This window comes from Tupaia chinensis, unplaced genomic scaffold (assembly GCF_000334495.1).
Source record: "Tupaia chinensis unplaced genomic scaffold, TupChi_1.0 Scaffold000063_1, whole genome shotgun sequence".
Lineage (NCBI taxonomy): Eukaryota > Metazoa > Chordata > Mammalia > Scandentia > Tupaiidae > Tupaia > Tupaia belangeri.
In genome coordinates, this window is record NW_006159521.1 from 3,800,954 (window position 1) to 3,819,225 (window position 18,272).

The 18,272-nt window shown below is 38.5% G+C and overlaps 1 protein-coding gene across 1 annotated transcript in view; it reads left to right on the forward strand.

Moving 5' to 3' along the window:
• The window catches only part of VPS13C (vacuolar protein sorting 13 homolog C), a 203,215-nt gene that overhangs the window by 32,436 nt on the left and 152,507 nt on the right, over positions 1-18,272 (forward strand). Inside the window, exons 6-12 of the mRNA XM_014593070.2 lie at positions 2,214-2,276; positions 7,094-7,159; positions 7,429-7,538; positions 12,483-12,542; positions 14,040-14,099; positions 15,483-15,563; positions 16,267-16,324. Of these exons, the coding sequence (XP_014448556.1) occupies positions 2,214-2,276; positions 7,094-7,159; positions 7,429-7,538; positions 12,483-12,542; positions 14,040-14,099; positions 15,483-15,563; positions 16,267-16,324 (498 nt within the window). The remainder of the gene's footprint in view (positions 1-2,213; positions 2,277-7,093; positions 7,160-7,428; positions 7,539-12,482; positions 12,543-14,039; positions 14,100-15,482; positions 15,564-16,266; positions 16,325-18,272) is intronic.

Sequence of the window (18,272 nt, forward strand, 5' to 3'; positions counted from 1 at the left end):
AAAACCTCTCCAAAAAAAAAAAAAAAAACATTGAAATATAACTACGAGTATATTTCTAGAGAATTTGCTTAACTGTAAAAATAAATTCCTTGGTATTTTTCTCCTTTGAGCTCATTTGAGTAAGTTTATTTTCCTGGGAAGGCTATTACAAAGTGTGTAGGATGATTACATTCCTTTTGAAGCTAAATGCTAGATTCTGTATTTAATTTTTTAATTTCATCAAAGTAATAGACACTTAAAAATCAAATAATTTTGTTAAAAAAACTTACGGTAAAAAATGGCAGTCCCTTCTTTTATCCTTGGTTACCCTCCAGACTCCCTCCTTTAAGGGAGCCATATTTTTTAGCAATATTAGCATTCTGTCATCATTTAGTTTATTCATGTAAGGCATTTATTAGGACTTCCTGTTATGCTAATCATAAAATAACACTAATTCCCTCTTCATCATCTTCTTATACTTGGGCTTATCATAATTTTTGGCCAATTACTAGTCAATAGTTAACATTACTATGAGAGTGTAATTATTGTTCACTGCAAAATTCAAATTATATACTATGATTATGTTTCTTGTACAATACTTTATTTTTCTTGAATTTGTCAGTATTGCTTTTTAAAGTTTGTTTGCCTTCTATGTAACTTATTTTTTATTCTTTTCACATGCTCCATGAAATTTGTTATAGGAGTGTCATTATTTTTCAGCTGTTGGTCTTCTCCACCTTCTGCTTGTCTCTTGGAGTGCTCCCTCTGAGTTGGCTGTCTTTTTTTAGTCCTGATAAACAGTTGTCATCCTGGGACTAGGTTTTATTGTCCTTCTGTGTTTAATTCACTGATTCCTGAGACCCTTGCCTTTTTTTCCTTTCCTTAGTTGGCTCCTTTGTTCTGTTGGAGCATACCTTAGTAGCTTTTAAGATTCCCTGGATACACCTTTGAAATTCCTTTCAAGACTGAATGTCATTGTATTTTATTTTTACAGTTGTTTGATTTGTATGGTAATAAAATGCTAGGTTAAACACCAGAATTTTGAAGGCAATGTCTTCAGCTTCGAGTCCATCAGAGGGAGGTACAGAGACGGTTAACGGGAGTTGAGAATGAGCATACCATGTTGGGCCGAAGAAACCAGGGCAGACCAGGTGTGTATCTCTGCCGGGTCTAGAGGCCGAGTGTGCCAGACGGAGAGACGGCATTCTGGATCGCGGGTCAGCCAAGGCGGCGAGGTAGAGTGTCTGGTAGTGGTAGCTAAGGGTTTTGAGAGTTCAGTACAGTGTAGTTGGGCGTGAAGTCAGAAAGCTAGTTTAGGTCAGTTTGAAGAGACTTGAAAGTGTAACGATAATGGTAAGACAGTGATAGCAGCTGGCATCTGTTGAGCATTTACTATTTGCCACTCTTCAGGATGCTTCGTATGAATTAGCTTATTTAGTCCTAGCCCTGTGATAGGCGCTGTGATGTTCCCCTGTTACAGTCAGAGGAAGCGGGAAGTTAAACAACTTGCTCTAGGGTACAGGCTAGAGAATGGTACAGCTGTTAGAGAACTTGAACCTCATCTGGCTCTAGGTCCTGTACTCTAACCCCGTGAAGTAGTGAGCTGTAACCTTAGGACGTCAGCAAATTTTCTTTTTTCTTTCTTTGAAAATCCAGGGAGTCACCTCATCAGAACTATGATTTAGGGAGGTTAAACTTGCAGTGATACCCAGGTTAGGCTGGATTTGGGGAGGGAAATGGAAGATAGCCATCTTGAACAAGAATGAATTTTTATGAAGGATTCAGAGGGTGTATTTAATGGGAACAGATGCCACTAAAATAGGACATTTCAAATGGTTCTAAAATTTGTATCAGTAACTGACATCACAGTAATATTTCATTCTGAAAATGGGCAAAATATCAGGCAAAAAGAGAACCAAAATAGCAGATTTTTGCTGTTTGAAGATTCACGGAAGATTTCAATGAGACATTAGCTATAGTTCATATTTGCCTATCTTGCTCAAATCAAGATCGTTTTAAAAATTAAGAACATGTGTTTTATTATGACGAAAATAAAATTTGCATGTTACTGTGAATATTTCCTTAGAAATAAGTAGTTTTTCTGTCACTCAGTTTTACTTATCCTGTTACATGATTTCTAATTCTTTGCAATTAAGTTTAGGCATATTTTACATGCGAAATGAAAGATCTTTTAAATGCTTTGCGTTTCGGTTATTGCTGTCGTGCGGATGCAGGCGTGCACTCAGGGGAGTTCATATATGGCTTGGAAAACTTTGTTTACAAGGACGTCAAGCCTGGTGGGTATGCATGGTTAGTTATATTTGACTATATAAAAATTATATTTTTATCCATGCTGCGCTTTTAGTGGAGTCTGTTTGATGGTGTGCCATCCTTTTAGAAAATATGGAAATGTAATTCATGTTTCACCTTTACCATCGTTCCTTTTCCCTGCCCCCTGCAGCTGTTTACTCATTCACTAAGTATTCGATTGTCTCCTTATGTACCGGATGTTGGGTGAACACACACAGTTCACTGTCTTTGTGAAGCTCACAATTTGATCCACAGATTAACTTTCAAATTTGCACTGCCTTTTTGACTTTAGCTCTCTAGTATAGCAGTTTCAATTAAGCAGTTTTCTCTCCTATAGCCATGGCTTTCAGACTTGTAAAAAGCAGTAAAATGGAACTTGTTTTTGGTCTTTTTGAGTGAGCTTTATTTAGAAGCATAATGGGAAATGTTTCTCTGTGCTTCTTTTCGTACCCTCTCTGATTTTTTGCGCTTATGTAGAAGGTCCAGAGGCACCTGTAGACCACTGCCCTGTACCGCATATTGAAATTTGAAACTTCACAAAAGGCAAATTGGAGCCTCACTATTGTAGACTATTTTATACTAGGAAATCAACCACATACATTAAACTAATCATTTTTGATACTTTCAGTATTTATTTGATCTTTGAAACGTTTTAAAACTCAGCATAGTAAAACTTTGTTTTGAATAAATGGTAAGCAGGGTCTGTATTTTGACATTTAAAAAGTAAGCACTGTGATAGAATTACTTCAGTGGTTAGACACTTTAATTAGTAGATTTGTTGTGACAAGCGGAAGACGAATTTGAGTGTCAGATTTCACAGGAGTAAGTGAAATTACCAGGAAAGCCGTTTCTCTTTTAATACCCCTTTATTGTGACTGCTGTTTTTTGTACATGCTTACTTTGTTTAATAAAAGATACTCTGGGTCACTGAGAGGTTGTGTAGGTTGTAATTGAAACAGCTGTTTGTAGTCTGCCAGTGCTAGTGTTTTCTGATTCTTATGGGAATAACCTAACTCTGAGATACAAATGAATTCCAGCAGCCGATTTTAGGTATTTCACAAGGTAATTGAGCAACATTGTTAAAAATCAGCCCACTGGGGTGGCTATAAAGGAAAATCCAGTTGATACAGTTATTCCCCCCTCCCCCCCCAGGTGTATCAGACTGGATAAAAAATGAGATTCAAACTGTTGGTGATTGTAAAATAAAGGGCTGTTAATTTTGTTGATTCCTCATTCAGTTGGTGAGCACTTGCTTTTCCATGAGAGTCCCCTCTTTGCAGTTTCTGAAAGGGTTTTCTCATTCGGTGTCAGTTTTTTTAAACTTTATTTTTATTCTAGAGCAGGTTTCTCAAAAAGTCTACACTCTTAAATAATAACATCGCTTGGTTGTTCATTGTTGACATTTGCACGGTTTGGTGCAAAAGCAGTGTGGTGTAAAATTGCTGGCTGCCCTAGCATGAGTCAGACTGTAGCAGGTAGCTATTGGCAATCACTTTTGGGCACTCACAATAAGAGATAAAAAGTCCCCATGTTGTTTAATAATTTCTTGATGAAATCATGGGAAAATTTTAATTTTAATAAGCATTAGCTCTTGAGCATGTTCCTATATTTGTGCAACAAAAGAGAAAGTATCCATAAAGCATTTCTGTACACTGCAGTAGGCCGATGATCTCAAGGAAAAGCGCTTGTGCAGAGTTGGAGCAGTCAGCTGAGCTAGCTGCTTTTTTTCCATGGAAAACCATTTCACTTGGAAGAATGGTGGGCAGATTCATTGTTCAGATTTAGGCGTTTGATAGACACATCAGCAAAACAAGTTCAAGTAAAAGCAACTGGCAATATTTGTTGCCATTGATAAAATTGGAGCTTTTAAGTAAAAACTTAAATTTTTAAGAACTTGTGTTTATTACAGTGAGCTTTCCAGCTTCTAGTACTTAAAGACTTTTATGATGAGATTGGTGGTAATATTAACAAATGTGACTTTTGATATTAGATAATGAGATGGATCAATATTCAGAAGATGTCCATTATTCATTTAAGCTGTATTTCCATGATAAAAAGTCATACATGTGTTAAAGATCCATTTAAAGTGCAGGTGGTACCAATTGATTTTAATTTGGATGAAAAATTCTTTTTATAGGGGTTCAGATTCTACAATGCAAATTAAATAAATCTTCTGCTTGGGGGCCGGCAGGTAGCATGGTAGCTAAGGCTCTGGACTCCCACATGGCTGACCACCGTTTGCATCCCAGGACTATGAAAATCATGCTGGGCACATGTGCATGTGTGCCCAAAATCTTGAGAGGAGAATGGAGGAGATGGGATTGTGGTGTGGCCATCCTCCGTCAGGGAGGTTTCTCACTTTCCCTCTCTCTATCGTAATCTCTCTTAGGTGCCCTATTAAAAACCTTAACAAAAAACAATTCTACTTTTTAAGTTTGGGTGTAGTATCCATAATTGAATGAAAAGGCCCTGAAAAATGCTCCTTTTTCCAGTTGCATGTCTGTAGCAGATTTTTATCATATATTTTGTTCAAAATAACTTATCTCAACAGATTGAAGGCAAAAGCATATACTTGAATCTAGCTCTCTTCTAATAAGCCAACATGAAAGAGATTTGTATGAGTGTAAAGCAAGCCTAGCCACTCTTCTCACTACAGAAAACCAAGCCACTTGTCTCACTATAGCTTTTTGTTTGTGAAATATATTTGTTTTTTATAACCGCATGTTATCTATGTTATTATATCATGGTTTATTACTATTTTTAAATGAATTGATATTTTAAAAACCTCAGTTTTTATTTCCATATGAAACATAGCAATAGTTATAGCCCACACAAATAAAAAGCTCTTTAGAATCCTCAGGTTTTAAGTGTATTAAAGGGATCCTGAGACCAAACTGTTGGAGGACTTCTTTACAGCATGGCTGAGAATCATATTCATCAGAATTATTTAGAAGGTTTCTGTAAAGAGCTATGTAGCACACAAGTTAGACTGGACGCTTTGGAGAGGTTTAAACATGGTGCATCTAACATTGAGATAAAAGACATGGCGTAAAACACACGTGACACAGAAAGATAACAGGCCAGGCACGGAGAGGGTGGAAACCAGGCAGCGGGACCTGTCTCTGAAAGCTTCTTACAAGGGGGTGATTTTCATGGCTAGTCTGGTCTATCTTGTTTCTTTTCAAATGGCGCTTCTTTAAAAGTTTTTAAAAGTATGCTTTATTTATTAATGAATAGTCAGGGACTGTCACTATGGCAAGAAATGCCAGTAATAACACCATCCAGAATCTGTGCATATTTATAAAATATTTTATTCTTTAAACTCAAGATTTTATTCTCATAATTAAGGATTTGGTCCTTAATTTTTGTAGTGACAGGACAATTTGCTTTAATATATCAAAGAAGAACAAATTAAAATTTTAAACTGGGTTTCACATATACTTTCTCAAATATGTGTGACCTTGAGCTTATATATTGTTTATCTGTATATGTTCAAATATAGATCTTTTTGATTCATCTGATGGATCAGTATTATGTGCTTCTTAATATACCCAGATATTAGATAATCCCTATCCTGATGAAGCCACCTGGATGATGGCAAGACAGTTGAGCACACACTTAAAAATCAGTGTGATCACTGTTCAATAGAATTCTGGGTAAGATATGGCCCTGGAGTACTTAGAGGGGTTGAAGAAGGCTCTGTACAGGTAATGCTGTGTTTGGGGCCTCCTGTGAGTTCGCTTGGTGAATAACTTCAGAGATGAGACCTGAGATTTGGGAGCCTCCTATGAGTTCGCTCGGTGAAGAACTTGAGCGCTGACATAAATATTCTGAGTTCAGGCAATGACGTGTAGAAGCAGCACACACTAGGACGTGGCTTGTTTGGACAGTATCAATAATGTCTATGTGGTATCCAGTACAAAGATGAGTGACAGGAGCTAGAATGGCGGGGAGGAGGGGTCAGGTCACAGAAGGATTTTCTGTGTCGTGTAAACAGGCTGCAGAAAACCTTTAAGTAACTTTGAGCAGAGGGTTAACAGGCTGGGAGTCGTGTTCTGGAAGACATCATTCTGGTAGCGGTGTGGAAGGATCTTTAGTAGGAGCTGAGGATGGAGAGTAGAGGCTATGAGACAGTGGGGACCGCCTCACATTCTCCCTAGAGGTGATGTCAGTAAGCAGTGGAATACAAAGATTTGAAAGTTGAGTTACACGAGTGTTGGTAAATGCCAGTGCAGTGAGGGAGTGCAAAATGAAAGAGGATGGGGTTTAAAAGGAACCTCTAAGCTTATTCCACGTACAGTTTAATGTGCATTTTATGCCCCTTTGATAGGCATTATGTCACCAAGTCACTGAATAATTTTGCTTGGGAGGCATATCATCCACAGAAATCAGCTCTCATCACCCTCCCTGTTCATTTCATTTGTGTCCCTGCCACATGTGTGCCAAACCTTGCTCTGAAGGTTTTATAAAGACATTATTACATTTCCAATATTTTGGTAATGTTGAAGTTAAAGGGAAAATTTGTATTATGATGTCATAAATAATTAAAAGGGCTTTGCAGGTGGATCCAATTTTTGTCTCATCGCACCTGGCATGTTATTTTCTAGATTAAAGAAGGTTATGCTAGACAAAAGAAAGTTTGTGAATTTGTGTTTGTGTTGAAATATCAGGCCAGTTTAGAATAAGGTAAGGTGAATTATACTGAACTTTGCTATCAGGAAGAAATCTCTTGTTTTCTTTTCTGTCCTCTAGTCTGCTAACTTGAATTTTATCCTTTTCTCACTAAAACGCTTCCACTGAGAAGGACGTAAACGTAAAAAGCACAAAAAACATTTTAAGAAACCTTTTAAAGGTCTTGATCGCTCAAAAGGTAGGTAAAAGTAGTTTTTATGCCATGTGTTGTTTATACACATTGCCGCTTGATTTCTGTCTTAGAAGGTAAAATGAATATTAGATAACATTGTAATAGCAAAATAAATGTTAAGTTGGGAAAGCATATTAAAATCTAAAATAAATCTAAAATAAGGACACTTCGGCTGTAATTTTCGTTAAGTAGTACTGTAGCTGTCCTTTCATCTTTGACTATGAAGTACATGAGAATTTCAACTTCTGAGCTTGTATTTCTCTCTTTTTTTATAGATAAGCCAAAAGAAGCCAAAAAAGATACATTTTTGGAAAAATTGGCCACTCAAGTAATAAAAAATGTACAAGTAAAAATCACAGACATTCACATTAAATATGAAGATGATGTAAGTAATTTTAGTTTATTTGGTCTAAGTTAGTTATTAAATGTGTACTTTATGGTATTGCTGGATAGCCGTATATGGATAATCTGTTCTAAATTTTAGAGTATTTTAAAGAACCTTTTAAAAATATAAAAGTTTGATTTTTGGTTTACATGTCATTGTTGCCCATCTTTGTAGGGTGCAGTGTGGTTTCTCGAAGCGTGCATGTAGTGTGTACCATCCTGTCCAGGGTATAGATGTGTTCATCTTCCTTGATATTGAGCATCATGTGCACATTCCATAGTCGTCGCACTAGTTTTTCTTTTTGAAGTATGAATTACAGAAATGATCAGTAACATATTTACTCTGCTATGGTACACTATTCCATAACCATTTCCACTGCTTTACATACATTCTTGTGTTGTTTAATCTTTCTTTTTCCCCCAAACCTCTCCTACTTTTCCACCTTCATGCACATTGTGCCCAATTTTACATTTAAGATGAGGAGGGGCTGGCAGGGAGCATGGTGGTTAAGGTACTGATCTCCCACATGGCCGACCATGTTTTGAGTCTCAGCCTTGGTGGCTTCCTCTCACTTTCTCTCTTTCTCCTCTCGTCACATTTATAAAATAATAACAAATAAAATTAAAAATAAAAAAATTTAAAAAAAAAATGGAAGCTTGCACTGGGTTTCATGGGCTGGTGGTTAAGACTGCTGGATCCCATGTGGCCGATCCTGCAGTTCGAGTTTCAGGCCCAGTGGCTTGGAAGAACACATTGGGTGTATTCGTGCGTGCCCGAAAGGAGGGAAAGGTGGAGAGGGGATTACGGCATGGCCACTCCTCATGGAGTGGTGCTTCCTTCCTTTCCCTCTCCCTCTCTCTTTTATTTTTTTTTTTGGAGAGGTTTTCTTTGCTATAGGGCGTGTGTGCTCACCAGACAGACAGAGACATAGAGACAGAAAGCGAGAAATCCCCCCCCAGGGGGGATGGTCACGCCACAATCCCTTCTCCTCCATTCTCCTCTCGGGATCTTGGGCACTCACACACACGTGTCCGGCGTGAGTTTTCAGCCACCGGGTCCGGGACGCGAACCGTGGTCGACTACATGGGAGTCCAGCGACATAGGACACTGGCTAACTGCTGTCTCCCCCTCACCCTCTCTCTTTCTCTTGTCAATCAAGTATACATGCCTTCTGGAAAATTAAAAGAAAAATAAAACCTGAATCTTAAGTACCCTTTATGACACACTTAAGAATATAAAATGTATTCAATGTATGGAAGTAGAAGAATTATTGTTAAAACTATACAGAGAAAAGGGAATCCTTGTACACTGTTGGTCGAATTTAAATTTCTACAGGTATTTTGGAAACTGTGTAGAGGTTCCTAAAAAAAAGCAAAAATTAGGATTATTACATGATCCAGCAATCCTTCTTCTGGGTATTTATCTAAAGGAACTGAAATAAGTATGTTGGAGAGAGATTTATATTTGCATGTTCGTTGTGGTGTATTTACAACAGCCAAGATATGAAAACAATCGAGGTGCTTATCCACAGTTGAATGGATTTAAAAAAAAGTGGTATTTATGGAATACTATTCAGCCTTTAAGAAGGACATTCTGGGGCCAGCAGGTGGCATGATGGGTAAGACACTGGACTCCCTCATGGCTGAATGGTTTGAATCTTGGACCTAGTGGCTTGAAAAACATGCCAGGTGTGTGTGTGCATGCATGCCCCAAATCCCAGAAGGAGAATGGAGGAGAAGGGATTGCAGAGCTGCAATATCCCCAGGCATGATTTCTCACTTTCCTTTCGCTGTCTCTCTCTGGCAAGTGCACACACCCATGGCAGAAACGTAAAAAACAAAGAAAAGAAAAACCAAAAAATGTTTTTACTATAAAAACATAAGTACGTGAGGTGATAGATATATCAATTAGACTGGTTCAATCATTCCACAACATATTAATATAAATATGTCAAAGCAAGACATTGGAACTTATCAGTAAATACAGTTATTATTTTTTTCAGTCCGAAATAAAATTAGACCTGGTCATGGTAATATGTGCTGCGTGCTTTTGCTTGGCAGGCTAAGGCCGTGTGGAAGGACCAGATTTAATTTCTGGCCCCTCCTGAATGCTAGGTGCGATGGCAGGTTCTGGTTCTGATAGTCTCAGCAGCTGGGGAGGCTGAGGCAGGAGGGTGGTGACATACGGAGGTCCTGTCTACAGACACCCCCCCACACACACACACACACAGCAGATATCCACACACAAATTTTAAAAATAACAAAAAACTAATGGCATATTATTGAATGAAAACTTTGTGATAACTTAAACTTTTTATTGCCCAAGTACAATAAGAAAGATACTTTATTTCTCTTCCTTTTTATTTCTCTTTTTTCTTTTTTAAGATTTTCGCTATAAGCCACGTGCACTTACTTGCAAGAGAGACAGAAAGTGAGAAATCACCCCCCAGGGGAGATATTCACACCACAGTCATCTCTCCTCTGGGGATTTTGGGATGCATGAACACAGGCCTGGTGTGAGTTTTAAGCCACCAGGTCACAATCAACTACATGGAGTCCAGCAATGTAACCGTTATGCCATATGCTGGGCCCTGTTTCTTTCCCTTTAAAAAAGGGAATACAGACTGGTACAGGAGTGGGACAAATAGCATCTATCACATTTATGTTACTGTCCTACAAAATGCAGCCACTCCTTACTGACCTCCCAGTGTCATGACTTCTTGGACTTACGGCCACTCCTCCAGTGCAGGGGTCCCCTTCCCAGCCTGTGTTTCCCTCGTGCAATAGGTTAGTATTTACTGCAAAAAAACATTCACAGTCACATGAGACAACATATTTTGTTTATAAATTTGTACTTTTAGTTTCCACCCATGATGGTATTTAAAATAAAATTGGTTATGCCAGATTTTCTATTGCATTGTGGTATGTCTTGTTGCTTTTTGGTCCTTATGTAATATGTGAGTTTTGTATGCATAGAATTACATTATTCTAGTGTGGTGTCACATGGTATCTACTGAAAAATGCAACTTGGACCAGCAGGTGGGGTAGTAGTTGAGGCACTGGACTCCTACATGGCTGGCCATGGTTCGAGTCCTGGACTTGGAGGCTTGCTGCCTCACTTTCTCTCTCTCTTTCTGGTGAGCATGTATGCCCTGTAACACAATTGGAGAATAATAAATGAAATAAGGTAATTATTTTTTAGAATTATTTTATTTTATTCTTTTTTTAAAATTTTTTTAAAATTTAATTTCACCAGAGAGAGAGAGAGAGAGAGAGGGAAAGTGAAAAAGCAAGGCAGGTCCGGGATTTGAACCGTGGTCAGCCATGTGGGAGTGTCCAGCACCTTAACCATCTCGCCACCTGCTGGTCCCTAAAGTAATTTAAAAAAAATTGCATACCCCGTGGTGACAGGACACACCACAGGACATCCATCTGTAAGCTGCTTATCAGTTGGTTCACATAATGACCTCTTTGTAGGAACATAACTTGCTTGTTAAGGGAGGAGTGTCCATGTATTAAAATAACCTAAAAGGGAAAAAAAAAAAAACTAAAAAGAGTCAAGGATTCTTACTTTTATCATGCCTCTTTGGATGTAGATTACCTAATTATTGCACCTAGAAGGATAATGAATACAGTGTAAGACGTGGGATAGGGAAACTGGGGTGATTTGTCAGAAAGATGCTCATTTGATAACAGTAGTAGTTTATGAGCAGAGCATTAGCAGTGGAGGAGCCGTGCATCGTCAGAGTTCCCCCTGAAATAGCTGCAGTTTTTTGAAGTAGTTATCTGTAGGTATAAAAGATGAATGTGGGGATAAAGGAGAATGTTTGCCTCAAATCCGATGTCACACATATCAAACATTAATTAAAAATGAGGCTGATAAAGTTATTTGTGCTTTTAAACTGTACCACGGCATGCACTTCTCTGTTTGAGAAGGGTTCCTGGGACTAAATGCTGGGGCCCAGCTGGGTGATCGATTAGATTGTCTGGGAAGTCATGTGTATTTTTCTATGCAAAAATCTGTTATGATTTTCCAGACAATCCAATGGGAGGTTCTACCTTGTCTCTCTCCCTAGTGTCCCTAATTTTTGCCATGAGCAAACTGTTGTGTGTGACGTTTGAACACCTTTAAGGTATCTAACACGGAGACTGTACATCGTGGTGCAGTTTGATCACCGTGAATAGATTTGAAGATCAGAAATACAACAGAAGTTTAACATGCGCAGACTCGGGGAAATGAGAAAATCGAGTATTGAGAATCTGAAGTTTTTCTTAAAGCATTTTTAAAGTGTAAAAAAAATTAAAGTTTTAAAGAGAGAGTTTACATTTTTAAGTATGAACACCTTAAATGCTGATTCAGTGGCAGTGTTATCTGAAACACCCTTTTTTATTTGTGAAGAACATATTCAATGATACCCATAAAAAGACTTCCCTCCCTCATTTTTTCAGTGGGTATGTATACTTGCCAGGAGACAAAAAGAGAAGGAGAACAAGAAAATACCCTACACTGGGGTGTGGTCATGCAACAGTCCCTTCTCATCTGATTCTCCATCCTAATGCCCCCAGTGTGGCTTTTCAGGCACCAGGGCTGGGGTTTGAACCTTGCATTTGGTCATGTGAAATCTGGCTTCCTTAACTACCAGGCCATTGGTCCAGCTTAATTATTTTTTTTACTATCTAGAGAAGAGTTTGTTAGTCATAGTAGGTGAGTCTTTTTTACTTCTGTTAAGAAAAAGAGTTTTACTCAGAAGGTCCCATATTAGTGTCAAGCTTACACAGTAGGGGTCATCTTAGCCGCGTCACTGCTCTCCTTCCTTCCCACAAATGCGTTGGACTGTGTGACCTGCTGTCAAAGTAGTCCCTTCTGGTGCTTATTGTGAAGGGCAGAGCGTGGGTTCACCCTCACCATCAGTGTGTTTTAACATCACCGTTTCTGCTTTCCTAGGTCACCGATCCCAAGCGGCCTCTGTCATTTGGTGTCACGTTGGGAGAACTTAGTCTATTGGTAATGTTGCCTTCTCACAATTTCTGTGGGACTGGTAAAATACTGTTCTAAAGCCATACAGTGACTTGCCTAAAATAAGCTATCTCTACAAATAGCTATTTTTTTTTTTTTGGTAATGTGTTTTTTCATTATGGCTTTTGTGGAATTTAACATTTTTAGTGATTTTTTATTATATTTTATCACTATTTTGAGTTCTTTCTATGTAACTACTATCAAAGTAACAGTATCAGACAGTTTAAAAGAACTAAAAGCTGTATCTTAAACATGTGGAAAAAGTAGGGGAAGTGAAATTTCTGTCGTGTATGCGTCCAGTTCTTGTGATGATTAAATGCTTTATACACTTAGCACTTGGCACATTTTCTCCCTCATTTTCCCTGCCTCTACAACTTCAGTGTCTATTATACTGACAAAAATAGCAAACTTACCTCTTTTGTATCCATCCTGCTTTGTTCTCTCTCTTTCCGATCACAGTGTAACTCTTCGTCTATAGTAATCTTCCCCCCTCTGATCTGGTCTACTTCTCTCTGCATGGCTTCCCGCCCCATGTCCTCAGGACTCTATTCCCTCCCTGCCTGCTGCCCTCTCTGCCTCCTTTTCTTCTTTCTTTCCGCTGAGTTCTCTCCCTTTTGCTAAATCTTCAACTCTGTTCTTTCTCCCTTTCTCTCTTGCTTCCTCCATTCCTTCTTGTAAGTATTTAAACACATTCGAGTCTCTCCTTTGCAGCAAAATACTAAAGCTTCTCCTTAATCATGCCCACCTAATCCCCATCTGACTGTCCAGACCCTTGGAGAGGATTTTCTACCTTTGCTGTCCTTCTGTCCTCACCTCCCGCTTACTCCCCATGCAGTGGATACTGAGCCGAAATTTTTTTTGACAAGTTAATATCACTCCTTCTGCCGAATAAACTTGGTGTTTGGCATTGCTGACTACACTGAGCTTCTAGAATCGTGATCATGCTGTGATTTCCATATTCTCCTGTTTTTCTGCTTTATAATAATCATTTTAAGAACCTTCTTTACTATCATATAGGGTGGATCTCAGTTTTTATTCATACCCAGTTATTGCCACAATTTAGACAGATAGCAGCCTATTAATTATTTTCCGAATGAGCAGACTCAGTTAAGTTAGAACTTCTTCAAGCCTTTTTCATTGTTTCTTTAATTTTACTATATAAATATAAATTTTGGTCAGCTGTGGACTGCGTATTTGGTGGCATCCCCATGAGAGTGTGCCATAGAATACAGGTATATCGTAGGCTATGCGTTCAGGATTGGTGTGTACGTTGCGATGTTCACGCAGCAGTGAAATCTCCTAGGACACCTTTCCCAGGGTGTATACTTGTGAAGGCGTGCGTGATTGTAAAGGAACACAGCTAACAGTCAGCACTAGCTAGCTGCCTTTTACTCCTAAGTTATTTTTTTACAATTTACTGATGTTAGAGCACCATTACGGGACATATAGTCCACATTTCACAATTACTTTTTTTTTTCCTTTTAGACTGCAAATGAACATTGGACTCCATGCATATTAAATGAAGCAGAAAAAATTATATACAAGGTATATACCCGAATCAAAATTGCTCATTAGTTTCCTATGTGCGAACAGTTCATTTTCATGAAGAAACCCCGATGTAGAAGAATGTGCCGTTGAGTGTTAGCCTAGGGTCTAGTTCTGGCTCTACTTACTGTGTGGCCATCTCTAATGGCGTGCCATTCTGAGGTTTAGGTTTGTCATCTCTCAAGTGAGGAAACAACACAATTTAATATTTCTCCGGTGGTTATTTTATGAAGTGGTGGGTAATTGAGATATTACTAGATGTTGGAAAAATATTCTCTAGTCAAATATTATTGGCTAGGGACCAGCAGTTGCGTAATGGCTGTTGCTGAACTCCCATGTAGTCGACTGCGGTTCAAGTCCTGGACCCAGTGGCTTAAATTCACGCCGGGTGCGTGTGTGTGCGTGCCCAAGATCCTGAGAGGAGAATGGAGGAGAAGGGATTGTGCGTGGCCATCCCCCCTGGGGGGTGATTTCTCACTTTCTGTCTCTCTGTCTCTCAGTCTTTGTGGCGAGCACATGTGCCCTATAGCAAAATCCTCTTAAAAAATATTACTGGTTAAAGAAAGTATTAAACTATATATAATTAAGCAGGTATGTTTCATTAGAAAAAACCCTACATTTTTGTTTTAAGCTATACTTTTAATCGACTGCGGTTCAAGTCCTGGACCCAGTGGCTTAAATTCACGCCGGGTGCGTGTGTGTGCGTGCCCAAGATCCTGAGAGGAGAATGGAGGAGAAGGGATTGTGCGTGGCCATCCCCCCTGGGGGGTGATTTCTCACTTTCTGTCTCTCTGTCTCTCAGTCTTTGTGGCGAGCACATGTGCCCTATAGCAAAATCCTCTTAAAAAATATTACTGGTTAAAGAAAGTATTAAACTATATATAATTAAGCAGGTATGTTTCATTAGAAAAAACCCTACATTTTTGTTTTAAGCTATACTTTTAAAATAATAGCAAATAGTGCATCTCCAAGAGGGATATTTAGTATGTATATTGTTGATCATAGGAACCTCTCCTACCACCTCTCCCCTGGAAATAGTCTTTTATATCTGCCCGAGGGATCATGTTTTCCTTACTCAGCAAACATTTTCAGAGTCTCTGAAGCCCTAAATTCTCAATTAATATTTGATAAAAGGATCAATGCATACGTTTTAAATGGTGCTCCTGGAAGTGCAATTTAGCAAATATTTGACTCAATGTATTAAATAAAGTCTATGAATAACATAAATATATTTCTCCCTATTTTTGCATTCTTTTATTTCCTTTAAAGGCTCACAGTGGCAGTCAGGTAGTTTTTGGAGAGGTAAACATGGTAATAATCCTTTAAGATCGATGCCTGATTTCAGTGTGTTGGTGGTTTGACCAGTCTTACTTCTCTTTACAGCTTATACGGCTCGATAGTCTTAGTGCCTACTGGAACGTGAACTGCAGCATGTCTTACCAGGGATCAAGGGAACAGATCTTGGTAATTTCAGTTTGTACTTGAAACAGCTATACTATTAAATTAAAACTGCATTTGAGTTTTTTTTACACTTTCATTTTGAAGATATTCTTGTTACATTGTGACATTTTGTATAAGAACTATTACTTCATTACTAAATGATTATGTTAAAGAAAGATGATCCCTTTGAAATCTGAAGCACATATCTGTGGCAAATATTTTAAGCATTTGTGATGATAATTTTCTGACTGGTAGAAGACTAATTCTCAACTTTTAATTTGCTAAACAAATCATAGTTGTATTTATTTACTTAAAGGAGAAAGGAATGTCAGTTGTATTTTCTGAACTGGATTAATTTTAAGGTTTTAGCTCTTGGTTCTCAGAAAAATACTACAATGAATAATTTGCCTTTAACTAGAAAGTGTTTGAGATCGCATTTCATGAATGTATATGTATATATGTTTTTTTCCCCGAGAGTCAGAAGGAAGTACAATCCTATGTGTTTCTAGATATTTAAAAAAATTTAAATTAACTGCTTCTGTGTCTTTATACTAAAGAAATAAAGCTGTAAGTAATGCCCAGTATATTTTTCTTATGGACTACCGGTCACAAAAAAAGAAATAAAGATATTGATGTAAGAACCAAGATTTTTTTTTGTTTGTGTGTGTGGCTGAATATGTGTGCATTTTCTTTTTTATTTCTCATGTAATTAAAATGTTTTCTTTAGGATCAGCTGAAAAGTGAAATTCGTACAAGTAGAAATATATCCTTAAACCATCAATACAGTAAGTAATGGTAAAAGTTTATCCTATCATAGAGAGAAACATGGAATAAAATGCTGCATTTTAATATATTTTTTCTGTTAGAGATATTTTTAATAGAATTAAAAAAAAATTGCCAGAGGGCACATGTGCTTGCCAGAGAGAGAGAGAGTGAGTGACAGAGCGAGCACTAGCGAATGCGAAATCGTCTCTGTGAGGGGTGGTCACACCTCAGTCCTTTCCCTCCATCTCTCCCCACCCCATCAGGATTTGAGCACACGTGCACATGCACCTGGTGTAGTTTCTAGTTGTCAGGGCCAGGACTGGAAATGTGGTCGGCCATGTAGGCTCTGGCTTTCTGTGCACAGCATGAGCTCTGCTCAGTAGTTATTTGGACAAATGCAATTTTATACCCTAGAAACTCCCCCCACCCCCTGCCAAAAGTTTATATCTTTCATAAGGCAGAGAGAGAAAGAGAGAAAGACAAGGACCCTTAGCAGAGCTTCACGTTGTGTTTCTCCCCAAGCCCTTCCCATCAGGATCCTGGACACATGTGTGCCCAGTACATACAGGTTGACCTGGCAACCACATCCTGATATTCCATGTGGCTTCACCCCTGCACCATGATGGATAGAGCTGTGTCTTAGTTCTACGATACATAATGTTTGGATTATAACTAATTATGTCGGATTAGGTTATAATACATACACTGCTAGAGAATAAGATAGAATGCTAGTCCAGCTGAAGTTAATGCCTCACAGCTAGCCTTTGATGTCCATGTTTTCTTCTTGTCATATTCTTGGTTTTAGGATTTAGGTTTTCTTTCTTTAACAAAAATAACTGGGTTGGGACCATCAGTTGGCATAATGGTTAAGTTTATGGATTCTCATGTAGTCAACTGGGGATTGAGTCTTGGTCCTGGTGGATTAAGACTCACACAGGGTGCATGTGCATGTGCGCCCCAAATCCTGAGAGGAGAAAGGAGGAGAAGGGATTGCAGCATGGCCATCTTCCCCGGAGGATGATTTCTTGCTTTCTGTCTCTCAGTCTCTCTCTATAGCAAGTACATTCACCCTATGGCAAAAATCTCTCTTAAAAAACCCCCTAAAAACTATGTTTCTGATGTGTTGGTATTCAGGTCACCCCTGCATGTCACCATTGTAGTGTTACGATAAACCAGCCACTCTGGACATTTTTTTCTTTCTTTAAAGTGAGTGTTTTTACTTTTTGGCAGTCTCATCTTTTTTTTTTAAAGAATTATTTTATTTACTTTTATTTATTTATTATTATTATTACTATTACTTAATTTGGCCAGAGAGAGACACAGAGAGAAAGGGAGATGGAAAGTGAGAAAGCAAACTCCCAGGTCTGGTACTTGAACCATGGTTAGCTATGTGTGAGTCCAGCGCCTTAACTACCATGCCACCTGTTGGCCTCCAGTCTCACTTATTTTAAAGGTCCTTGATAAAGTTGCTTGCTTATTTACTGATATTTACTAATCCCATTGGTTTTCTCCATTTTTTCCTAAAGAAGTATGGATTTGTTTTTACTTGGGGGGCCCCTTTTTGTTTGTTCTCAACATTCATGCCCTTTTACTCTTGTGTTCCATATAGCTGGTTTACTTTGGTTTACTTTTTTTAAGATTATTTTAATTTAATTTTATTTGTTATCATTATTTTATTTTATTTTTTTGAAGTTAACCAGAGAGAGACAGTGAGAGAAAAGGAAAGTGAGAAAGCAAGTTGCCAGAGACCAGCAGTTAGCGTAATGGCTATGTCGCTGGACTCCCACGTAGTCGACTGCGGTTCGTGTCTCGGACCCGGTGGCTTAAAACTTACGCTGGGCGTGTGTGTGTGTGCCCAAGATCCCAAGAGGAGAATGGAGGAGAAGGGATTGCGGCATGGCCATCCCCCCTGGGGGGTGATTTCTTGCTTTCTGTCTCTATGTCTCTGTCTGTCTGTCTGGTGAGCGC